General features: G+C 40.3%; 1 protein-coding gene across 1 annotated transcript in view; it reads right to left on the bottom strand.

Annotated features, from left to right (window-relative positions):
• Nucleotides 1-26838, bottom strand: part of POLR3B (RNA polymerase III subunit B) — a 147506-nt gene that overhangs the window by 99728 nt on the left and 20940 nt on the right. Inside the window, exons 8-10 of the mRNA XM_019038901.4 lie at nt 26381-26498; nt 24623-24731; nt 11599-11721 (exon numbers count right to left, since the gene is read on the bottom strand). Coding sequence (XP_018894446.1) covers nt 11599-11721; nt 24623-24731; nt 26381-26498 — 350 coding nt within the window. The remainder of the gene's footprint in view (nt 1-11598; nt 11722-24622; nt 24732-26380; nt 26499-26838) is intronic.

The raw sequence follows: 26838 nt of genomic DNA, 5'->3' as shown, positions 1-26838 counted from the left end.
ATTAAAAGAATTAAGAAAACAAATAGGGAGTTAATGGACTGGGAGAAAATACATAATGCTGACAAGGAAGTTACATCCAGGATTTGTTTTTAAAAGGACTCTTAAAGTCAATAATAAAAAGACAACTCACTAAGAAAAATGAACACTTGGCTCACACTTCACAGAGAAGAAAATACAAATAGCCAATAAACACATAAGGGCTCAACATCATTTGTTACCATAAAAATAAAAACTAAAACCACGAGATACCACTATACACCCATTAGAGTGGCTAAAATTAAAAAGACTGACAACACCAGATATTATGAGGACATGAAGCAACCTGAACTTTCTATCAGGCTGGGTGTGATGGCTCATGCCTGTAATCCTGCCACTTTGGGAGGCCGAGGCGGGCAGATCACCTGAAGTAAGGAGTTCAAGACTAGCCTGGCCAACATGGCGAAACTCCGTCTCTACTAAAAATACAAAAAGATTAGCCGGGCATCGTGGTGCACACCTGTAGTCCCAGCTACTTGGGAGGCTGAGGCAGGAGAATTGCTTGAACCCAGGAAAGGGAGATTGCAGTGAGCGGAGATCATGCCACTGTACTCCAGCCTGGGTGACAGAGTGAGGCTCTGTCTCAAAAAAAACAAACAAAAAACAACTCTCATACACAGCTGGTGTAAATGCAAAATGGTACAATCATTTTGGAACAAGGCATATATAAAAGTTATATACATATCTGCTCTCTGATTCAACAATTCTTTTTTAAAAAATTTTATTATTATTATACTTTAAGTTTTAGGGTACATGTGCACAGCAGGTTTGTTACATATGTATACATGTGCCATGTTGGTGTGCTGCACCCATTAACTCGTCATTTAGCATTAGGTATTACCTCCCAATGCTATCCCTCCCCCCTCCCCCCACCCCACAACAGTCCCCGGTGTGTGATGTTCCCCACCCCGTGTCCATGTGTTCTCACTGTTCAATTCCCACCTATGAGTGAGAACATGTGGTGTTTGGTTTTTTGTCCTTGCGATAGTTTGCTGAGAATGATGGTCTCCAGCTTCATCCATGTCCCTACAAAGGACATGAACTCATCATTTTTTATGGCTGCATAGTATTCCATGGTGTATATGTGCCACATTTTCTTAATCCAGTCTATCGTTGTTGGACATCTGGGTTGGTTCCAAGTCTTTGCTATTGTGAATAGTGCTGCAATAAACATACGTGTGCATGTGTCTTTACAGCAGCATGATTTATAATCCTTTGGGTATATACCCAGTAATGGGATGGCTGGGTCAAATGGTATTTCTAGTTCTAGATCCCTGAGGAATCGCCACACCACTGACTTCCACAATGGTTGAACTAGTTTACAGTCCCACCAACAGTGTAAAAGTGTTCCTATTTCTCCACATCCTCTCCAGCACCTGTTGTTTCCTGACTTTTTAATGATCACCATTCTAACTGGTGTGAGATGGTATCTCATTGTGGTTTTGATTTGCATTTCTCTCATGGCCAGTGATGATGAGCATTTTTTCATGTGTCTTTTGGCTGCATAAATGTCTTCTTTTGAGAAGTGTCTGTTCATATCCTTTGCCCACTTTTTTATGGGGTTGTTTTTTTCTTGTAAATTTGTTTGAGTTCATTGTAGACTCTGAATATTAGCCCTTTGTCAGATGAGTAGGTTGCAAAAATTTTCTCCCATTCTGTAGGTTGCCTGTTCACTCTGATGGTAGTTTCTTTTGCTGTGCAGAAGCTCTTTAGTTTAATTAGATCCCATTTGTCAATTTTGGCTGTTGTTGCCGTTGCTTTTGGTGTTTTAGACATGAAGTCCTTGCCTATGCCTATGTCCTGAATGGTATTGCCTAGGTTTTCTTCTAGGGTTTTTATTGTTTTAGGTCTAACATGTAAGTCTTTAATCCACCTGGAATTAATTTTTGTATAAGGTGTAAGGAAGGGATCCAGTTTCAGCTTTCTACATATGGCTAGCCAGTTTTCCCAGCACCATTTATTAACTAGGGAATCCTTTCCCCATTTCTTGTTTTTGTCAGGTTTGTCAAAGATCAGATAGTTGTAGATATGTGGCATTATTTCTGAGGGCTCTGTTCTGTTCCATTGGTCGATATTTCTGTTTTGGTACCAGTACCATGCTGTTTTGGTTACTGTAGACTTGTGGTATAGTTTGAAGTCAGGTAGCGTGATGCCTCCAGCTTTGTTCTTTGGGCTTAGGATTGACTTGGCGATGTGGGCTCTTTTTTGGTTCCATACGAACTTTAAAGTAGTTTTTTCCAATTCTGTGAAGAAAGCCACTGGTAGCTTGATGGGGATGGCATTGAATCTATAAATTACCTTGGGCAGTATGGCCATTTTCGCGATATTGATTCTTCCTACCCATGAGCATGGAATGTTCTTCCATTTGTTTGTATCCTCTTTTATTTCATTGAGCAGTGGTTTGTAGTTCTCCTTGAAGAGGTCCTTCACGTCCCTTGTAAGTTGGATTCCTAGGTATTTTATTCTCTTTGAAGCAATTGTGAATGGGAGTTCACTCATGATTTGGCTCTGTTTGTCTGTTATTGGTGTATAAGAATGCTTGTGATTTTTGCGCATTGATTTTGTATCCTGAGACTTTGCTGAAGTTGCTTATCAGCTTAAGGAGATTTTGGGCTGAGACGATGGGGTTTTCTAGATATACAATCATGTCATCTGCAAACAGGGACAATTTGACTTCCTCTTTTCCTAATTGAATACTCTTTATTTCCTTCAACTGCCTGATTGCCCTGGCCAGAACTTCCAACACTATGTTGAATAGGAGTGGTGAGAGAGGGCATCCCTGTCGTGTGCCAGTTTTCAAAGGGAATGCTTCCAGTTTTTGCCCATTCAGTATGATATTGGCTGTGGGTCTGTCATAGATAGCTCTTATTATTTTGAGATATGTCCCATCAATACCTAATTTATTGAGAGTTTTTAGCATGAAGGTTGTTGAATTTTGTCAAAGGCCTTTTCCGCATCTATTGAGATAATCATGTGGTTTTTGTCGTTGGTTCTGTTTATATGCTGGATTACATTTATTAATTTGTGTATGTTGAACCAGCCTTGCATCCCACGGATGAGGCCCACTTGATCATGGTGGATAAGCTTTTTGATGTGCTGCTGGATTCGGTTTGCCAGTATTTTATTGAGGATTTTTGCATCGATGTTCATCAGGGATATTGGTCTAAAATTCTCTTTTTTTGTTGTGTCTCTGCCAGGCTTTGGTATCAGGATGATGCTGGCCTCATAAAATGAGTTAGGGAGGATTCCCTCTTTTTCTATTGATTGGAATAGTTTCAGAAGGAATGGTACCAGCTCCTCCTTGTACCTCTGGTAGAATCCATCTGGTCCTGGACTTTTTTTAGTTGGTAAGCATTGATTATTGCCTCAATTTCAGAGCCTGTTATTGGTCTATTCAGAGATTCAACTTCTTCCTGGTTTAGTCTTGGGAGGATGTATGTATCGAGGAGTTTATCCATTTCTTCTAGATTTTCTAGTTTATTTGCATAGATGTGTTTATAGTATTCTCTGATGGTAGTTTGTATTTCTGTGGAATCGCTGGTGATATCTCCTTTATCACTTTTTATTGCGTCTATTTGATTCTTCTCTTTTATTCTTTATTAGTCTTGCTAGCAGTCTATCAATTTTGTTAATCTTTTCAAAAAACCAGCTGCTGGATTCATTGAGTTTTTGAAGGGTTTTTTGTGTCTCTATTTCCTTCAGTTCTGCTCTGATCTTAGTTATTTCTTGCCTTCTGCTAGCTTTTGAATGTGTTTGCTCTTGCTTTTCTAGTTCTTTTAATTGTGATGTTAGGGTGTCAATTTTAGATCTTTCCTGCTTTCTCTTGTGGGCATTTAGTGCTATAAATTTCCCTCTACACACTGCTTTGAATGTGTCCCAGAGATTCTGGTATGTTGTGTCTTTGTTCTAGTTGGTTTCAAAGACCATCTTTATTTCTGCCTTCATTTCATTACGTACACAGTAGTCATTCAGGAGCAGGTTGTTCAGTTTCCATGTAGTTGAGCGGTTTTGAGTGAGTTTCTTAATCCTGAGTTCTACTTTGATTCCACTGTGGTCTGAGAGACAGTTTGTTATAATTTCTGTTCTTTTACATTTGCTGAAGAGTGCTTTACTTCCAACTATGTGGTCAATTTTGGAATAGGTGTGGTGTGGTGCTGAAAAGAATGTATATTCTGTTGACTTGGGGTGGAGAGTTCTGTAGATGTCTATTAGGTCCACTTGGTGCAGAGTTGAGTTCAATTCCTGGTTAACTTTCAGTCTCGTTGATCTGTCTAATGTTGACAGTGGGGTGTTAAAGTCTCCCATTATTATTGTGTGGGAGTCTAAGTCTCTTTCTAGGTCACTAAGGACTTGCTTTATGAATCTGGGTGCTCCTATATTGAGTGCATATATATTTAGGATAGTTAGCTCTTCTTGTTGAATTGATCCCTTTACCATTATGTAATGGCCTTCTTTGTCTCTTTTGATCTTCGTTGGTTTAAAGTCTGTTTTATCAGAGACTAGGATTGCAACCCCTGCCTTTTTCTGTTTCCCATTTGCTTGGTAGATCTTCCTCCATCCCTTTATTTTGAGCCTATGTGTGTCTCTGCACCTTAGATGCGTTTCCTGAATACAGCACACTGATGGGTCTTGAGTCTTTATCCAGTTTGCCAGTCTGTGTCTTTTAATTGGAGCATTTAGCCCATTTACATTTAAAGTTAATATCGTTATGTGTGAATTTGATCCTGTCATTATGATGTCAGCTGGCTATTTTGCTCGTTAGTTGATGCAGTTTCTTCCTAGCCTTGATAGTCTTTACAATTTGGCATGTTTTTGTAGTGGCTGGTACCGGTTACCAGTTGTTCCTTTCCAAGTTTAGTGCTTCCTTCAGGAGCTCTTTTAGGGCAGGCCTGGTGGTGACAAAGTCTCTCAGCATTTGCTTGTCTGTAAAGTATTTTATTTCTCCTTCACTTACGAAGCTTAGTTTGGCTGGATATGAAATTCTGGGTTGAAAATTCTTTTCTTTAAGAATGTTGAATATTGGCCCCCACTCTCTTCTGGTTTGTAGAGTTTCTGCTGAGAGATCCGCTGTTAGTCTGATGGGCTTCCCTTTGTGGGTAGGGTAACCCGATCTTTCTCCCTGGCTGCCCTTAACATTTTTTCTTTCATTTCAACTTTGGTGAATCTGACAATTATGTGTCTTGGAGTTGCTCTTCTCAAGGAGTATCTTTGTGGCATTCTCTGTATTTCCTGAATTTGAATGTTGGCCTGCCTTGCTAGATTGGGGAAGTTCTCCTGGATAATATCCTGCAGAGTGTTTTCCAACTTGTTTCCATTCTCCCCATCACTTTCAGGTACACCAATCAGACCTAGATTTGGTCTTTTCATATAGTCCCATATTTCTTGGAGGCTTTGTTCATTTCTTTTCATTCTTTTTTCTCTAAACTTCTCTTCTCGCTTTATTTCATTCATTTCGTCTTCCATCACTGATACCCTTTCTTCCAGTTGCATCGGCTACTGAGGCTTCTGCATTCGTCACGTAGTTCTCATGCCTTGGTTTTCAGGTCCATCAGGTCCTTTAAGGACTTCTCTGCATTGGTTATTCTAGTTAGCCATTCGTCTAATTTTTTTTCAGTTTTTAACTTCTTTGCCATTGGTTCGAACTTCCTCCTGCAGCTTGGAGTAGTTTGATCATGTGAGGCCTTCTTTTCTCAACTCGTCAAAGTCATTCTCCGTTCAGCTTTGTTCTGTTGCTGGTGAGGAGCTGCGTTCCTTTGGAGGAGGAGAGGCGCTGTGATTTTTAGAGTTTCTAGTTTTTCTGCTCTGTTTTTTCCCCATCTTTGTGGTTTCATCTACCTTTGGTCTTTGATGATGGTGACGTACAGATGGGTTTTTGATGTGGATGTCCTTCCTGTTTGTTAGTTTTCCTTCTAACAGACAGTACCCTCAGCTGCAGGTCTGTTGGAGTTTGCTAGAGGTCCACTCCAGACCCTGTTTGCCTGGGTGTCAGCAGCGGTGGCTGCAGAACAGCAGGTACTGGTGAACCGCAAATGCTGCTGCCTGATCGTTCCTCTGGAAGTTTTGTCTCAGAGGAGTTTTGTCTCAGAGGCTGTGTGAGGTGTCAGTCCGCCCCTACTGGGAGGTGCCTCCCAGTTAGGCTACTCGGGGGTCAGGGAACCACTTGAGGAGGCAGTCTGCCCATTCTCAGATCTCAAGCTGCGTGCTGGGAGAACCACTACTCTCTTCAAAGCTGTCAGAGAGGGACATTTAAGTCTGCAGAGGTTACTGCTGTCTTTTTGTTTGTCTGTGCCCTGCCCCCAGAGGTGGAGCCTACAGAGGCAGGCAGGCCTCCCTGAGCTGTGGTGGGCTCCACCCAGTTCGAGCTTCCTGGCCGCTTTGTTTACCTAATCAAGTCTTGGCAATGGTGGGCACCCCTCCCCCAGCCTTGCTGCCACCTTGCAGTTTGATCTCAGACTGCTGTGCTAGCAATGAGTGAGACTCCGTGGGCATAGGACCCTCCGAGTCAGGTGCGGGATATAATCTCCTGGTGGGCCGTTTTTTAAGCCCGTTGGGAAAGTGCAGTATTAGGGTGGGAGTGACCCGATTTTCCAGGTGCCGTCTGTCACCCCTTTCTTTGACTAGGAAAGGGAATTCCCTGACCCCTTGTGCTTCCTGGGTGAGGTGATGCATCGCCCTGCTTTGGCTCGCGCATGGTGCGCTGCACCCACTGTCTGGCACACCCCAGTGAGATGAACCCGGTATCTCAGTTGGAAAGGCAGAAATCACCCGTCTTAGTGTGTCGTTCACGCTGGTAGCTGTAGACTGGAGCTGTTCCTATTTGGCCATCTTGGCTCCTTAACAACAATTCTATTCTTAGGTACGCATTCATGAGAAATGAAAATGTCCACACATCCACACAAAGATTTGTTTATACAGTCTTATTTATAACTACTAAAGACTGAAAAAAACACCAAGTGTCTATCAATAGGATAAACTGTGGTATATTCATATAACGAAATACTACTCAGCAATAAAAAGAAATGAACTACATGGATAACTGACATAAAAAGGAATGAAAAGAAATAACTTGGATGAATCTCAGACAATAAGCTCAGCAAAAGCTAGACACAAAAGAGTATATAGGGCCTAATTCCATATACAATGCTGTAAAATAGGTAAAACTAATCTATGGTGCAAAAATCACTAAACTATGATGCCTAATTCCATATATAAAGTTCTGTAATTGGCAAAACTAATCTACGGTGCAAAAACCAGAATAGTGGGGAAAAAAATCAGAGAGTAGAGGTAAAGAATGACTAGGAAGGGGCATGAGGGGGAACTCTGTGGGATAAGGAAATATTCTATATCTTGTAAAGTCATACAATTAAGATTTGTATATTTTAGTGTACATAAATTTACTTAAAATAACCAAGTAAGAGTGTTGACAACTTTTGAAGGTAGGCCTTGGATACATGAGCATTTATAACACTATTCTCTGTACTTTGTATATGCTGAAATTTTTCCTAATCAACAATGTTTAAAGAAGAGGCATATGTGGTTCTTACTATTTTGGAACAACAACGTACTTTTTTTTTTTTTTTGAGACAGGGTCTCACTCTGTTGCCCAGGCTGGAGTGCAGTGGTGTGATGTCAGCTCACTGCAGCCTCAATCTCCTAGGCTCAGGCAATCCTCCCACCTCACTCAGCCTCCCAAGTAGCAGAACTACAGGCACATGCCACCATGCCCAGCTAATCAAAACAACGACAACAACAACAACAACAACAACAACAAAACCTTTGGTAGAAACAGGGTCTCACTATGTTGCCTAGGCTGGTCTCCAACTCTTGGCCTCAAATGATCTTCCTGCCTGGGCCTCCCAAAGTGGCAGTATAACAGGTGTGACCTACTATGCCTGGCCAAGAATGAACTTAAAAAAAAAAAGACTTTCAGTTTAACAGAAGAAAAGGCTGGGATCTTTGATTCTTTAACTTGGAATTCCTGTCCGATTACCTGCTTGGGGAATTCCTTTTTCATGCTTCAAAACCTAGATCAGGTATCACTTCCTCTCCGAAGGCTTTCCTAACCCCACTCCTCTTTCTCTGCAGTTTTAATTCTTTATGCATTCAGGATTGCATATTTTAATTCTTGTTCATATCACATTATGTTTTAATGATCTATTTACATGTATGTTTTTCCTACTAGACTTGGTTGGTGGGAATTCCGTCATCTTTTTCTTTGACTCCCAGTGATTAGTACAGTGTTTGGAATTGAATGAAACTCTGTCCCCATGATAAGATTTGGACTTCAAATCTAAATCTTTCCCATTAAAAGGCCATTAAAGTATAAGATAAATTAAAACCCTGAAAACACTTGCTGCAGTGACCTAGCAGTAAGTAGTAACTAAGTAACTGAAGAAAGCAGGTCAGTTGGCAGGAACCATGAGTAGATAGGCAGTTCAGTTTTCCCCCAACTAAGCTGTCTTCAATAAATGTTGGCCTTCTAGTTTCCTTGTGAAAAAGGCTAAAATTTTTCACTTGTTTGAGGGAGAAATAGAGGAACACAGGTGAGCAGGGTATCCCTTGTGATGCATAGGCCAAGATGGCATGCCTAGTGCCTCCTATCCCCTGCTACAGCTAATACTTTCTTCTCTATATACTAGAGCCCAAGACAATGATGGTGTAAAACATACATGACCAACACAGAAAGAAGGCTTCAGGGAACAGAAGAAATGTGAGAGAGACTACAAAGGGAGGCATAAAAAACGGAGTCTCACTCTGTCACCCAGGCTGGAGTGCAGTGGCGCGATCTTGGCTCACTGCAACCTCCGCCTCCTGGGTTCAAGCGATTCTCCTGATTCAGCCTCCCGAGTAGCTGGGATTACAGGCACCCACCACCACGCCCGGCTAATTTTTGTATTTCTAATAGAGGCGGGGTTTCACCATGTTGGCCAGGCTGGGTCTTGAACTCCTGACCTCAAATGATCCACCCACCTCGGCCTCCCAAAGTGCTGGGATTACAGGCATAAGCCACCATGCCTGGCCAAAAAAACAAAACCCCACAGGTTTTAAGCAATCCATTAAAGTGCCACATCTTCCAAAGTTCTATTATATAAAATAAAGTGTGATATGGTTTGGATCTGTGTCCCTACCAAACCTCACGTCAAATTGTAGTGCCCATCGTTGGAGGTGGGGCCTGGTGGGTGGTGGCTGGATCATGGGGATGGATTTCTCATGTCTGATTTAGCACCATCACCTTGGTGCTGTCCTCCTGATAGTGAGTTTTCCCAATCTGGTTGTTTAAAAGTGTGTGGCACCCCCTCCTCCCTCACGCTCTCTTGCTCTCACTCCCACTATATGAGACACCTTGCCCCCTCCTTTGCCTTCTGCCATGATTGGAAGCTTCTTGAGGCCTCCCCAGAAGCAGGTTTTGGTTCCTGTACAGGCTGCAAAACCATGAGCCAATTAAACCTCTTTTCTTTATAAATTACCCAGTCTCAGGTATTTCTTTTTTTGAGGAAAGGTCTTACTCTGTCACACAGGCTGGGGTGGCACAATCATGGGTCACTGCAGCCTTGACCTCTCAGGCTCAACTGATCCTCCTGCCTCAGCCTCCCAAGCAGCTGAGACCACTGGTGCCTGCCACCACGCCTGGCTAATTAATTTTTATTGTTTGTAGAGATGGGGTCTTATCATGTTGTCCAGGCTGATCCGGTGTTTCTTTATAGCAATGTGAGAACAGACTAATACAAAGTGTACTTACTACATCTTCATTTCGAATAGCATAGAATATTCATGTTTTCGTAACTGTTAATATATGTTCTACATACCAACTATTTTGGGTTACTTGCATCTCTATATCCTTTTATTAGTTTCAATAGCTAATATGTGCCTTAATCCTGCATACAGAGTACAAGCACTTTCAAAGTTATACTTGCCTTTCGAGGAAAAGGAACATTTGTCTTTCTTATGTTAACTTCCCTCCATCTTTTCCTGCCATCTTTTCACTAATCTGATCTAATTTAGTTAGCTGACATTTTCTGTCAGAACCTATTTAACAGAAATAAATGAATGATTTTCCAACCTACTGTTTGGGCTCTGCTCAAACAGCTTTACAATGCTAGGGTTATATGACCCCAATGATGATGTTTGAAATAAATTGCATACTGGATTTCACTGAAGCCACTGAGGAACCATTAAGGTAAACTTGTAGGGCACTACACAGCATTAAAGAATAGGGTATCTCCCAAAATGGAACCAAATATTCCTGTTTGCAGGGTAGATTCTACATTTTCTGCCTCCTGGATATTTCTTAATGTTTTCTCTTCATGTTCTTGGAACCCTTGGACAATGTAACTTTAGTGTACAACAAAGATTCATGCCTACCAAATATTTCATTTTTGATAAAGGCCAAAAATAGAATCTCCTAAATCCAAACCACCCTTCCTGGTGCTGCCTGCCCTGTAACTGCAGTCAACTATTAATTAACTGTAGAAAAAGAGGAAGGCGGTGATGAGAATAATCCTTACTGATTTGTGCTTTGGAATTATATATATATACTGACCTATTTCGATCTTCCTAAATATCTAGTGTAGTCTACAAAAATATCAATACTGATTTGATTTCAGAATACACACTAACAGATATAAGTGGGAAATGCTTTCTCTACAAGCATCCTGGGTGAAGAGAAAAAAGCAGCCCAGAGTTTACATATGTCATACATAACCCACAGAATAGACAATGTACACGTGGATAGGTAAGAACTGTCTGTTGTGATTCTATAGTGGGGAATTCCCACCTCCCAGGATGGCTATGAGGGATGTTAACTTTGATTTATACTTACGAAAGCACTTGCAAATATGGGACTAAAATCCTAAGTATGGCTGCTGGGGCTCCCTCCATGTGGGAAGGGAAGTGCAATTATTTTTACTATGGGGTGTGTGTGTGTGTGTGTGTGTGTGTGTGTGTGTGTGTGTGTATTTCTCAGTCTTCATCTTTGAGTCTTGCCCTAAAATTCCCAGGGTCCAACCAGGAGTGCCTGAGCAGGTCAATGAAGGCTCTGCAGCAGTAAAAGGGACTGATCCTGGGTTTTCCTCACTGTCCAAAGCAGCACTGGGAATTCAGGAAAAGAAATAGAAACCACATACAACTGGATGCCTAAAGCAACTGAAGTAGGGAATAAAAAAAGATATTAAAGAGAAATGCATGCACACATACACACACACACACACACACACACACACACACAAAACCTGTACACGAGAGTTGCCATAGTTTAAAAAGTATATTATCACTCAGGCAAATAAGGAAAAAAAAACAGTACTTCCTATTATATCAAAACAAACACCTCTTCGCCATATATCCCCTATTCTAAGTCGGGCACCATAGGCTCCTAATTTGTCTGGGCAAACTCCTTCCTCCAAACCCGACGAAAGTGAGTTAAAGAAACTTCACTCCTCCCATATCTCCCCAATACCTTTCCCAAATCTATGAGCTCAAAGCCATCACATCCAATGAGCTTTATCAATGAGCAGCATTAAGTCTCCAATTCCATTTCATAGCAAAGGACAACATGAAAAGACACACCTGCATCTGTGTGAAAATCTGAGCTTTCTGGCACTCTTCCAGACTGGGCCCAAATGCAGCCATCACGTGCTCCTCTGTTCCAATCATCTGCACAATTTCCTGGTCACTCTCAACACCCATGGCCTAGGAAGGAAAGAAAAGATAGAAAGAGTGTTGGCTTTGTGTTAACTCACTGACATTTGCTTATGCTAATTTGGCATTGTTTGTGGGTATTACTTCTAAGCAAAAGCTAGCTCTTCTCTCAGAAATGGTGCCATCTGGCATTGGCAGCCTTGCCCAAGCTGCAGAAAAACCTGAAACAGATATTTTGATTAGAAAGTGGAAAACAAACATTCTCAAACATTTTTTGTATGTGTGCTATCTGCTAAAATTTTTAAATATTCTAAGAGTTTCATCACGAAAAAAGGAGGCTGGGAGGTACGGTAAAGACAACTGGTCATGACTACAAAGGCAAACTGTAAAGACAAACAGCCAAAAGGCAGTGAATCAGAAAAGATGCATTGCTGAAAATAAGCAGAACCCCAATCAGTCTTGTCACAAAATTAATTTTTCTGAGAACTGTCAAATCACTCATATTTTTCCTAAAAAGGAAAAGAATTTTTCCTAAAACACGTTTTACCTCACTATTCTAAAGATATCAAACCAAACTTCATGCAGGTTTCAAAGGAGACTTAAAAAGTAGGAACACATGGGCCAGGCATGGTGGTTCACACCTGTAATCCTAGCACTTTGGGAGGCTGAGGCAGGTGGATCACCTGAGGTTGGGAGTTCAAGACCAGCTGGGCCAACGTGGCGAAACCTCATCTCTACTAAAAATATAAAAATTAGCCAGATGTGTTGGCACGTGCCTGTAATCCCAGCTACTCGGGAGGCTGAGGCAGGAGAATCGCTTGAACCCGGGCGGTGGAGGTTGCAGTGAGCTGAAATTGTGCCATTGCACTCCAGCCTGGGCAACGAGAGCAAAACTCCGTCTCGGGAAGAAAAAAAAAATAAAAAAGTAGGAACACACTTAAGAGGTTTCAGAAACCCACTTAAGTGTTTCAAGGTGGCAGCAGCAACGCAAGTCTTTGTAGATTCCATATGGTACTAGGGCTCACTCCTTCACACATTTGCCTGGAATTTTGCCATATCAAGGAACACAGCATAATCTCACTAAATCTCTCCTGGAAGAGTAATAGTCAGCTTCTTAGAAGTGAGGGGAAAAGTTATGTTTGCATTAAAATTCTTCCTTCAGCTGTAGAGAAGACAGAACCAGAGGATAATTGTCTAGTTAGTGTTGATGCCCTAGTTCCCAGTTCTCCACACAAAAAAGAAAGGAAGGGAAAATCAAATCCCAAGTTCCAATGCAGAAAATCAAGGACATTATCCTCAGTACAACAGGGGCATCTATCTAAAAGTCCAGAGATCTGAGATGTTTGTGCTAATATAATACCAACAACACACACAGACATTACAACTACTACTGTCATGCAACCTCTTTGCCTTTGTTTTCTCATTTGCATAAATGAAAAACCAGATCCCTTCCAGCTCAAAATGCTATGATTCTACATTTGACCTTCAGTGGTCTGCATTCTAAAAATTTGATTAGGATACTTTAGGATCCGATGTAAACTTATAGAAAGTTTTGAAGATTTGGGGGAAATCTGAATAGATCCCATGTCCCTTTTAGGCCAACATTGGTGGTTTTAAAAACCTTCATAGATTCTTTGATACTCCCTTCAAAAGGTGGAGACTAATTCCCCACCCCAAGTGCAGGCTAAGCTCAATGCCTCACCTCTATAGAAAAAAATGTGAAGGTGGCACATATGATGACTTTGAAGGATTGGTCATAAAAGGCACTATAGCTGCCTGCTTGCTCTGTCTGAAAGTGCTCTCTCTGGGGGAAGATAGCTACCATGTCATGGAAACACACAAGCAGTCTGTGGCAAGGTCCGGTGGTGAGAAACTATGTCCTCTTACCAACAGCCAATGAGCACCTGCAGTTTTCTGTCAACTGCCATGGGGGTGAGTTATCCTGGAAGTAGATTCTCCAGGCTGCTTCAGTTCAGCCTTCAGATAACTGCAGCCCTGGCTGATTATCTTTTCTTTTGTTCTCTTTGGTGAAGGGGTCTTGCTTATGTTGCCCTGGCTGAAGGCAGTGGGTATTCACAGGTGCAATCATAGTGCTCTACAGCCTCAGGCTCCTGGGCTTAAGTGAACCTCCCACCTCAGCCTCCTGAGTAACTGGGACTACAGGCACATGCCACTACGCTCGGCTTGTGGCTGACATCCTGGCACATGAAAGACTCTGAGCCAGAACCACCCAGCTAAGCAAGTCATAAATTCCCAATGAATAGAAGCTATGCCGTAATCTGTTACACAGCACAGATAACTAATATACCAACTTTTGGAATTAAATTCACTATCTGAATTTAAAACAATTTATTCTGTTCTTTTTTTTTTTTTTGCAAACAAGTTCTCAGGATGCAAGACCTTTTTCTATAGTTTTAGCAGTCTTTTTTTTTAACCTCCAATTTGATATGGAAACATTTATCAAATGGATACTAGAAATAAGCTCCACTATTTAAAAATTACACGATTTCATTAAAACACTAAGCCTTTCATGGATTAAAAGATAGCAATCCTAAAAAAAATTACCAGTTCTAATTTTTAAACAAACAAACAAAACTAGATTATTCTTAGCTCAAGCACACTGAGTTGCATTTACTTTGATGGTGATGGCACATATATAAAATCATCTACACTTTCTCTTTGGTCTGCAAGTAGCCAGTCACAAATATTAGAACAGAATTCATTTCTTTGGTGTTTAAATAACACAGGTTAATTTTCCCTAATCTGAAAATCCAAAATGCTCCAAAATATGAAACTTAAAAAAAAAACTGGGGGGGAGAGAGTTTTTTTGCTTGTTTTTTTGTTTTGCTTTTTTTTTTTTTTTTTAGAGACAGAGTCTTACTCTGTCGCCCAGGCTGGAGTACAGTGGTGCAATCTCAACTCAGTGCAACCTCTGCCTCCCGGATTCAAGTGATTCTCTTGCCTTGGCCTCCCAAGTAGCTGGGACTACAGGCATCTGCCACCATGCCCAGCTAATATTTTGTATTTAGTACAGATGGGGTTTTGCCATGTTGGCCAGGCTGGTCTCAAATTCCTGGCTGCAAGTGATCCACCCACCTCAGTCTCCCAAAGTGCTGGGATTACAGGTGTAAGTCACCACGCCTGGCCAAAGCCACTGCGCCCAGCCAACTTTTTTAAGAGACAGGGTCTCACTATGTTGCCCAGACCGGGGTGCAGAGGCCATTCACAGTTGCAACTGCAGTGCATACTATAGCCTCAAATTCTTGGGCTCAAGCAATCTTCCTACCTTACCCTCTAAAATAGCTGGCACTATAGGCACAGGCGACCATGAGTAGCTTTCAGAATCTGAAACTTTCTGAGTACAGACATGACACTCAGAGGAAATACTCATTAGAGCATTTCAGATTTTGGATTTCTGGATTTGAGATGCTCAACCATAAGGATAAGGATAATGCCAATATTCCAAAATTAAAAAAAAAAAAACCTGAAATCCTAAACACTGCTGGTCCCAAGCATTTCAGATAAGGGATGCTCAACCTGTAACGAAAAGGTCTTTCCTCATTTGACGTATGGATTGCCACTTCAAGTTGTCTTGATGCTGAATCTAAGTGGTGATTTCATAACTGCATAAAATTCTCAAATGTCCTAACAGGGATCTAAACAGACTGCTTAGGCCTTCCAAATATTTCTAAGCTATGAAGCAAAGATATGCCCAGCACATGGTAAATGACACCATATGTGCAAAAAGCATGATTACTGCCAAAGCTTTGCTCTAAAAGGACTAAACTCTTCCTATATCAAGTCACTAAATACAGGGGCGATAACTCAGTCAAGTTATCATCAAAGCACACCAGCTGCAAAGACTGAACTGACTTTATGACTATTTAGCCTTCAGTAGTCACAGCTACAAATAAATGACATATTGCTATGGAAACGACAGCAAAATGCTCAACTATTTTACTTTAAAGACATAATTTAGACATCTGAAAACTGGCTTTATATGGACCTCTTTGTACTCCAGATATCTGAAATCATTTTTTCTAGTAAGTCAAAAGTAAATCCTACATAATAACCTTATGAAAAAATAGCAGAGATAATACATTTCAGCAGGTCCCCTACACTCTAGCAATCAGCAATACCACTGAACAAAAATAAGGGGAGATGCACTATAAAAAGTGGCATGAGGTCTTTTTAGATATCTACAAAGCGTGACTTTTAAAGACAAAAAGAATACTAATGAGCAGAAGAGACTGATACACACACTAATGGTGACAGGTTGAAATATATTGTGTGAAGGCGGGAAAGGAAATAACTTCTTAAAATATCTAATATTCAGAAATCTCTAATGTTTCTTTAAAGTAGACCAAAATCAATCTATTATTACTCACAGTAGTCCCAGCAGGTAATAAGAGAACTGTGATAGCCCTCTCTAACTTTGTAACTGTTTCCCTTTAAAGAAGATAAATTTCAGCCAGGCACGTTGGCTCACGCCTGTAATCCCAGCACTTTGGGAGGCTAAGGTGGGCAGATCACCAGGTCAGGAGATCAAGACCATCCTGGCCAACATGGAGAAACCCCGTCTCTACTAAAAATACAAAAATTAGCTGGGCGTGGTAGTGCATGCCTGTAATCCCAGCTACTTGGGAGGCTAAGGCAGAAGAATCGCTTGAACCAGGGAGTTGGAGGTTGCAGTGGGCTGAGATAGCGCCACTGCACTCTAGCCTGGTGACAGAGCAAGACTCCATCTCAAAAAAAAAAAAAAAGATAAATTTCTATATAAGCTAGTTTCCAGGAAACACTGCCCAGCACCCTTGAAATTTGATCCTCTTTTCCACAAAAACTTTCAAACTACAGATGCCATCATAAGTGCAGGCTGCATACTTGGGAATACAAAATGTAAAGTGGGGAAGATTCATGGGCAGGAGAACCTTTGTAGTGATCCAAGTCCATAAATAAGGCTGATCTATGTCTTAAAAGCTTTCTCCGTCATATTCAGACTCAGCATGGAATCTGGAAACCCTGCTGTTCCTGTCACTTTCAGCCAATTGTTGGTTATAATCAACAACCATCAAGTCCTAATGACTGTCAAGGTCTGTGTTAGGGCCACACAACACTCAAAGAGAAATGATGTGTCTTTTCTGGAATCCCCATTTGTTTTCCTGGGTTTCTGACCATAAAGACAACTAAGGAAAGAAAAAGGGCACTCCCCTTCCAGGACTTTTCAAAAAATACATGATCCTGTTTGCTCTTCACAGCAACTCTCTTAAAATTCTCACCTTAATAGATGAGTTATCCAAGACTTAAAGAGACTGGAAAATATGCCCAAGGTCACATAACTAATAAGTGCAGATGCTGGGATTCAACCTAAATCTGTCTGATTCTAAGATATCCAATACTCTATGCTGCCTCCCAGATGGAAAAGTCTAAATAGTGGTTATCAAACAAATTCCCATCAATTTATTAAAACATACCTATTGTGGGAGACCAATAAAAGTGACCATTTATGACCAAAATATTTAGCTCATTTATCCAAACTAAAAATTTTAAAATATTTACTGATTAGAATGTAGTGGATACGTTTCAGGAAAATAATTGGCAACATGCACCAAGTTTAAAAAAAAAAAATTCCACTCTCAGGAATAAAGTCTTACAAAACAATCAGCAATGTGCACAAACAGGTATGTATAACAGTCATCCTAGGGTTGTGTTTAAGAGTAAAGCCTTGGGGAAAAAAATGACGCCTAAATGCCCCACTAGAGGAAAGTGGTTAAGTAAATTCCACCACAAGTATGCAACTTCTACAGAACAGTCACTAAAAATAATGATGCAGATTCGTAACAGGGAAAGCTATTCATAATGCACTGTTAAGTGAAAAAAATAAAAATGTATGTGTATATCACAAAAGCACAGGAAAATTGTCTGGAAAAATATATCCAAAAATGTAGATATACTTTTAAGTGGCTTTCTAAATTTAAATAATGCAAGGAATGTTTTTATAATCAGAAAGGGAGAAGTCTGAAACCACAACTACTGGTTACATAAATATGCATATTGTTAATTTACAGCCCTATTCTAAAAAGGATTTAAGTCAGCTGTGTGTATGTAAGCATATGCGTGTATAGATGTACAATATAAACATTAAACAAACTTGACAGAAGAAACTGTCTTTTTTTTTTTTTTTTTTTTTGAGACAGAGTCTTGCTCTGTTGCCCAGGCTGCAGTGCAGTGGCGTGATCTTGGCTCACTGCATGCTCCGGCTTCCAGGTTCACGCCATTCTCCTGCCTCAGCCTCCTGAGTAGCTGGGACTACAGGCACCTGCCACCATGCCCAGCTAATTTTTTGTATTTTTAGTAAAGACGGGGTTTCACTGTGTTAGCCAGGGTGGTCTCCATCTCCTGACCTCGTGATCCGCCCACCTCGGCCTCCCAAAGTGCTGGGATTACAGGCGTGAGCCACCACGCCCAGCAAAACTGTCTTATTAAACTCATCACCGGGCCAAAAAACAGTACTTAATGTTTTCTGATTTTAATGTATGCATGAGTCTAGTCATGCATTTTCCATGAGTGATAGAAGATTATATGCATTATAATTAATTTATAATTTCTGGTAGAAAGAAAGAGTACTATGCATCTTCAAGTGTCTATAAAACTTTCTAAAAAAAAAAGTCCTTTGGATGCATGGGAACATACTGCCCTCTGCTGGAGATGTAATTCTACACCATTAGATAAAGTTTTCTTTTTTTTTTTGAGACGGAGTCTCCCTCTGTCGCCCAGGCTGGAGTGCAGTGGTGGATTTCGCCTCACTGCAACCTCTGCCTCCTGGGTTCAAGCAATTCTCCTGCCTGAGCCTCCCAAGTAGCTGGGGCAGGCGTGAGCCACCATGCCCGGCTAGTTTTTGTATTTTTAGCAGAGATGGCTTCTCACCATGTTAGCCAGGCTGGTCTCAAACTCCTGACCTCAAGTGATCCACCCACCTTGGCCTCCCAAAGTGATGGGATTATAGGCATGAGCCACCGCACCCAGCCCCGTTAGATAAAATTTTCTTTATTCATCAGTATGTACATAAAACACTGCATTGGGCACTGTGGGATCCCTACAAGAAAAGTCAAAATTACTTTTGTGCTTAAAAAATGCAAACCATAAAGAAAGAAAAGAAAAAGTATATTTAAGAATTCTTCCTGGGCCCTCTGATATCATGGTACTGCTACTAAGACTATCATCATCATCATCCTGAAAAGAAAATGGCTCCATCTCATTTATAGAACTCAAAAGCACATTAGGCTACAATAAACAGTTTAAAATTTCCTAAAAGTTTCTTCACACAATTGCATTTAGAACATGGATGCTTCCTGAGTTAAAGAACCTGACTTGTCAATGTCCATTCAATACTTATGAATACTCTTACCAATACTCTCTCCCTAAACCCCAATCACCAGACTGATTTGAGGGCTACTTTCCTCCCTGACTCCTACACTGTCACCTGATTACAACTTTTAACAGTAAAGACTCATTCCCTTCTTTCTTACTCCTCTGAGGCTTATACCCAAAATGCTTTTCCGTTTCAACGAACTTAGTTCAACCTCAGAGGATCTCTTCCTTTGTTTTTTTTCTAATTTTGACTCAAAAATTATTTCCACTATCATAACTATTGAAACTGAATAAATACTATAAATTTCTAAAATTATCTGAAGCATCCAGTATCTCCTCAAATAATCTGAGCTCTTCATTTCAAGTAAACTGGTTATCAAGATTCATTTTATACCTATATACAATCGGTTATCATTATCCAAGGTAGTTATGTTCTATAAAGTTGCTGAATTATACCAAATACTGAATAGTGAATACTGAACCATTGCTCCAGGAAAAATATAGGGCTAGGTTCCTGTGAGCCTATGGTCACAACATTTTCCTCAACTAATCAATACAGAACCTTATTTTCTGTGTGTTTCTTTTAAAAGATATTTAAGGCCAGGCGCTGTGGCTTACACCTAATCCCAGCACTTTGGGAGGCCAAGGCGGGAGGATCACAGGGTCAAGAGTTCGAGACCAGCCTAGCCAACATGGTGAAACCCCATCTCTACCAAAAATACAAAAATTAGCCAGGCGTGGTGGAGGGCGCCTGAAATTGCAGCTACTCGGGAGGCTGAGGCAGGAGAATAGCTTGAAACTGGACGGGAAGTTGCATTAAGCCGAGATCGCGCCATTCCACTCTAGCCTGGGTGAAAGAGCGAAACGCCATCTCAAAAAAAAAAAAAAAAAAAAAAGACATTTAATATATATCGATTAGTTAACTTTGAAGTTAGCCAACAGCACTATAACTCATGCCTGAACAAAGCTTATCAAGCTTATCTAACACATATTTTCTCCAGAAGGCACATCACAGCCTGTTTGCCCTTTGGAACACCTTGACAGCACTTTAGCATTATACTAGGGGGCCATCTTATACTGCAAATCAACAAAGCACAAAAATACAAAATATACGGCACTAAATAGACTGCAAAACAGACACTCGATTACAGCATGAGGGCTGAAACAAGAAGGCAGAGTGTTGCCTTGTTCAATCTCAGCTGGGAATATGTGCACTGGGTGATTCTAAGTTTTTACCACTCTGTGTCAGTGCATATCTGTGAATAACCACAAAAGCACCACAAGTATTGATTTTGGGGTTATGTATAAATTTTAGCAAGTAAGTGAATTCACAAATAGGGAATTTGCAAATACTGAGGATCAACTAACTGTATCACATAATGCCAACTATTTTTTTATTTTGCTTGATAACTAATACGACAATTTAACTGTTCACTGAATGTGTATAGTATTTACATCTTAGAACAGGTTAAATGGGCTGCTATGTAACTACAGGTACATATCATTTTTATCATGCTTTGCTTTATTGGGCTTTGTAGATATTGTGTTTTTTCCAAATTTAAGGTTTGTCCCTGCTTCCAGATTGACCCTGCTTCAGGCAAATCTATTGGTGTCATTTTTCCAAGAGCATGTGCTTACTTCATATCTCTGTGTCACACTTTGGTAATTCTTGCAATATTTCAAACTTTTTCACTGTTATGGGGACCTGTGATCAATGATCTTTTTTTTTTTTCTCTTTTTTTTTTTTTGAGATGGAGTCTCACTCTGTTGCCTAGGCTGGAGTGCAGTGGCGCAATCTCGGCTCACCGCAACCTCCACCTCCTGGGTTCAAGCGATTCTTCTGCCTCAGCCTCCCAAGTAGCTGAGATTACAGATGTGTGCCACCACATCTGGCTAATTTTTGTATTTTTAGTACAGATGGGATTTCACCATGTTGGTCAGGCTGGTCTCGAACTCCTGACCTCAAATGATCCCTGCCTCAGCCTCCCAAAGTGCTGGGATTATAGGCGTGAGCTATTGCGCCCGGCCAATCAGTGTTCTTTGACATTACTATTTTAACTGTTTTGGGGTGCCACAAACTGTGCTCGTAAGAGATGAAAAATTTAATCTATAAATGTGTGTGTTGTGACAGCTCCACCAACTAGCTATTCCCCCATCTGTCTCCCTTCTCCTTGAGCCTCCTTATTCCTTGAGACACAACAATAGTGAAATTAGGTCAATTAATAACCCAAGAATGGCTTCTTAAGTGTGCAAGTAAAAAAAAGGGTTGCATGTCTGTCACTGTAAATCAAAAGCTAGAAATGATTAAGCTTAGAAAGGAAGGCGTGTCAAAAGCTGAGACAGGCCAAAAGCTAGGCCTCCTGCACCAAGTTGTGCACACAAAGGAAAAGTTCTTGAAGGAAATCAAAAGTGCTATTCCAGTGAACATATACATGATAAGAAAGTGAAACAGGCTTATTGCTGATATGGAGATGGTTTTAGTGGTCTGGATAGAAGAGCAAACCAGCCACAACAACATTCCCTTAAGTCAAAGCATAATCCAGAGTAAGGGCCTAAGTCTCTTCAATTCTATGAAGGGTGAGAGAGGTGAGGAAGAGGCAGAAGAAAAGTTGGAAACTAGCAGAGGTTGGTTCATGAGATTTATGGAAAGAAGCCATCTCCAAAACATAAAAGTGCAAGGTGAAGCAACAAGTGCTGATGGAGAAGCTGCAGCAAGTTTTTCAGAAGATCTGGCTAAGATCGCTGATGAAGGTGTCTATACTAAACAACCGATTTTCAATGTAGATGAAACAGCCTTCTATTGAAAGAACATGCCATCTAGGACTTTGACAGCTGGAGAAGTCAATGCCTGGCTTCAAAGCTTCAAAGGACAGGCTGATTTTCTTGTGAGGGTCTAGAAAAAGTTCAAGTCAGTGCTCATTTAACATTCCGAAAATCGTAAGGCCCTTAAGAATTATGCTATGTCTACTCTGCATGTGCCCTACCAATGAAACAACAAAGTCTGGATGACAGCACATCAGTTGACAGTATAGTTTACTGAATATTTTATGTCTACTGTTGAGAACTACTGCTAAGAAAAAAGATCCTTTAAAAACATTACTACTCATTGATAATGAACTGAGTCACCAAGAGTTCTGATGGAGATGTACAAGGAGATTAATGTTTTTGTGCTTGCTAACACAACATCCATTCTGCAGCCCATGAATAAAGAAGTAATTTCAACTTTCAAGTCTTATGGCTATAGCTGCCATGATAGTGATTCCTTTGATGGATCTGGACAAAATAAACTGGAAACCTTCTACAAAGGATTCACTCTTTTCTAGATGCCAATAAGAATATCTGTGATTCCCTTGAATACAAGAGACCCTAATAGTTAGGCAGGAATATCATCATTCCTATTCAGCCTGAAGAAGTTATGGAAGATGGAGCTTCATCCTTCTATAAACCTTAGGACTAGGGTTGTCTTATAAAAGGGAAGGGGGAAAATATGTCAGAGGTGTTCGACCCACAGTGACTCCCTCTTGAAGAGGGGCTGGGTAAAATAAGGCTGAGACCTACTGGGCTGCATTCCAAGGAGGTTAAGGCATTCTTAGTCACAGGACGAGATAGAAGGTTGGCACAAGATACAGGTCATAAAGACCTTGCTGATAAAACAGACTGCAGTAAGGAAGCCAGCCAAAACCCACCAAAACCAAGATGGTGATGAGAGTGACCTCTGGTCATCCTCACACTCCTACTAGCGCAGTGACAGCTTACAAATGCCATGGCAACGTCAGGAAGTTACCCTATATGGTCTAAAAGGAGGAGGGAACTCCCCACCCCTTTCCCAGAAAACTCATGAATAATCCACCCCTTCTTTAGCATATAATCAAGAAATAACCATTAAAATGGGCAACTACCAGCCCTTGGGGCTGCTGTGCCTATGGAGTAGCCATTCTTTTGTTTCTTTACTTTCTTATAAACTTGCTTTCACTTTAAAAAAAAGAATGTTTGTATATCTGTGATTCATGAGAAGAGGTCAAAATACCAACATCAACAAGAGTTTGCAAGAAGCTGATTCCCATCCTCAAGGATGATTTTGAGGGGTTTAAGACTTTAATGAAGAAAGTAGCTGCAGATGTGGTGGGAATAGCAAGAGAACTAGAAGTAGAAGTGGAGCCTGAAGATGTGACTGAATTGGTGTAATCTCATGATATAACCTGAATGGGTGAGGGGTTGCTTCCTAAGGATGAGCAGAAACAGTGATTTCTTGAAATGGAATCTAATCCTGGTGAAGAGGCTGTATACATTGTTGAAATAACCAAAAAGGATGTAGAATATTATGTAAACTTCATTGATAAAGCAGCAACTGGGTTTAAGACAACTGACTCCAATTTTTGAAAGAAGTTCTACTGTGGATAAAATGCTATCACTGACTCCAATTTTTGAAAGAAGTTCTACTGTGGGTAAAATGCTATCAAACAACATTGTGTGCTACAGAGAAATCTTTCATGAAGGAAGAGTCAATAGCTGTGGTAAACTTCACTGATGTCTTATTTTAAGAAAATGCCACAGCCACCTTCAGCAACCACCACTCTGATTAGTCAGTAGCCACCAACACTGAGGTAAGACCCTCTACTAGTAAAAAGACTATAACTCACTGAAAGATTATGACTCAGATAATTGTTAGAATTTTTTAGCAATAAAGTATATTTTAATTGAGGCATATATTGTTTATACATAACGCTATTGCACACTTAACAGACTACAGTATAGTATACATATAACTTTTGTATGCACTGGGAAACTAACATATTTGTGTGACTCACTTTACTGTGATATTAGCTTTATTGTGGTGGTCTGGAACAAAACCAGCAATATCTCCGAAGTATGCCTGTATCTGAGAAAACTATACCATTTCGATATTGTTTCTATGGAAAATGTCTTTTGGGTTCTAGGCCAACAATTCACAAATAAGCTGATTTTTTGTTTGGTTTTGAGACTGGGTCTTGCTATGTTGCCCAGGCTGGAGTGCAGTGGCATGATCACGGCTCACTGCAGCCTTGACTTCCTGGGCTTGTGTGATCCTCCCATCTCAGCTACCCAAATAGCTGAAACTATAGGCACATGCCACCACGCTTGGCTAATGTTTTTATTATTTGTAGAGATGAGTTCTCACTATGTTGTCCAGGCTGGAGCAGAGTGGCACAATCTCAGCTCACTGCAACCTTTGCCTCCCAGGCTCAAGCCATCCTCCCACCTCAGCCTCCTGAGTGGCTGGAAGTAGAGATGCACACCACCACACTCAGCTATTTTTTTTTTTTTTTTTTTTTGGTAGAGATGGGGTTTCACCATGTTGCCCAAGCTGGTCTCAAACTCCTGGGCTCAGGCGATCTGCCCATCTTGGCCTCCCAAAGTGTTGGGATTTCAGGCATGAGCCACCATGCCCAGCCAGCTTTCAATTTAAAATACATCATATGACTGACAACTTACATCACAAATCTTTCTATTCCAAGAATTCCTTACCCTCCAAATCTCTAATTACATATGTAAATAAACCAGAGAAAGAATTCTTACAATTTTCAGAAGAGAGCTGCAGCTTTACCTTAAATATGATGACAATGGGTATATCTTCTGACAAAGTATTATGCCTCAAATAAAATCGTCCTTGTTTCACAGCCATATTGGTTCTGCTTTTTTTCTCATGGGTAGAGCTATGAGTAAATACAAGTTGGTTAAACTGCATCCCCACTTAGTTTCAAGCTAGTAACATGCAATAATAGCAATGATCATTAATCAATAAGGGTCAACTGATCAACAACAATCACAAAGTCCTTTCTAATAAGTACTTTAAAAAGACAATTCCTTTCCTGCCCTGCTGCCACTTCAGTGAACATTTAAAAACACTATAAATTTTTCTTTGACTTTGAGATTATGATGGAAGTTCTGTGTGTGAATGAGTGACAATTACTTTCTGACCAACTTCACTTTGACTCTACCTTGAATTACTTTGATCCAGTGTAGAGCACATATACAAGGCCAATTTTATATATGGGCCTTAAACATAATGAGGAAATTAAAAAGAAATGAATTTATATACGAGTTTTTAAACTAGTAATTCAACAAAATATACCCACAGTCTTGGTATATAGTAAAGCCAAAAGAAAGGAATATCCTTCTGTTGGTATCTGTGTTAGTTATAAAATTCCTAATGGATTTCAAAGCATTTTAAAAGCTCTAATCAACCACATTAGTAACACACACAGATTACCTGCTACTACGCATTGTTACCCATGTTACTTATATTAGCTCTAATCTTCTACATAGTCAAACTGAAGTATTGTCTCAAAATCACTTATGAGGAAACCAAGGCTTAGAGAAGCTAAGTAACTGCACATTCCAGTGCCTCATAACTAGAAAACAAAGCTTTAGGATTCAAATTCAAATTGCCTTGGCTCCAAAGTTACAGATAGTGGGAAGACATGGATTGTAAAATTAACCGTATCTGGGTTCAAAGGCTATCTACCTCTTACAGTCAAGGTACCCCTGAGCTTAAGGCCTGTTAGTTGTAAAATGGAGATGTTAATAGTACCACTTATCTTGGAGGACTGAGGTGACAAATAATATACCTAGTATTTTGCCTGGCTCCTAGTAAGTACTCCATGAATGACCATTACTGTTAGCTGCCTCTCCATCAGAAAGAAAAGTACAAAAACTCTGAGTTAATCAATTCATTGTAGGTTATCAAACAGGAAACTACCGCACTCTCACATCTTATCTATGCCACAAATCTTTCTATTCCCAGAACTCATTAACCTCCATATTTCAAATTACACGTGAAAATAAAAAGAAGTTACAGAAGCCTCGAAAGGGAGACTGTAGTAAAAATGAGTACACTGTGAAAGAGGCTGGTCTAGAAAACTAACAATAGGGTGTTAAGTCCATGATACAGGTCATTCAATATTAAGTGTCAAATAGTCTCTGATCATACTGATACAGGAATACACATGTAAATGGTAAAAGGCTGAAAAGGAGCATAAAAGGCTGAAAAGGAGCGTGAAAAACTGAAGAGTGGTTTTATATTTTTTCTTTTTAAAAATCTCCTTTCATGCTCCATAAGCTAACATAAAATTCAGCTTAAACAGTGACTTTTCAAACAATGTCTCAGACTCCCATCACTGAAATTTTAAAATCAGTACCCTATGCTTCCAGACTTTCATAATAAATTGAATGCAGATAGCTTAAATATTACAATGCCTGCTTTTAGAGGGTAATAACTGGCTCCCTCTGTATTGAAACACAGCCATTTAGGACTAATGGAACGACCAATATTGTTTAAGGACACCATCTCTGCTTTCCATACCTGGTAACTGAAGCTCCAACAGCCCCTTTTCTATCAGCCTCCACGATGATCCTGTTCTTAGACAGCTGCTCTTGGATAAGAATAACTTTTTCTACTCCTTTAACAATGAAGTAGCCACCTACCCAAAGGAAACAAGAAAAACTTCATCATTTATTCCTCAACCAGTGTTGATTTAGTAATGGCAGGAATCTTGTGAATCAGAGATTACCTTTTCTACTACTGCTTCATGGCATTGGCTAACACTTGATTCAAAGGGGTTGCTGATTTTATTTTTTATTTTATTTTATTTTATTTTTTGAGAAATGATCTCCCTTTGTCGCCGAGGCTGGAGTGCAGTGGCACAATCATAGCTCACTGCAACCTCGGACTGCTAACCTCAAGTGATTCGCCCGCCCCAGTCTCCCGAGTAGCTAGGACTAGAGGCATGTGCCACCACACGTAGCTAATTTTTAAATTTT

Source organism: Gorilla gorilla, chromosome 10, assembly GCF_029281585.2.
Source record: "Gorilla gorilla gorilla isolate KB3781 chromosome 10, NHGRI_mGorGor1-v2.1_pri, whole genome shotgun sequence".
NCBI lineage: Eukaryota > Metazoa > Chordata > Mammalia > Primates > Hominidae > Gorilla > Gorilla gorilla.
This window is presented reverse-complemented; position numbering and strand designations above follow the sequence as displayed.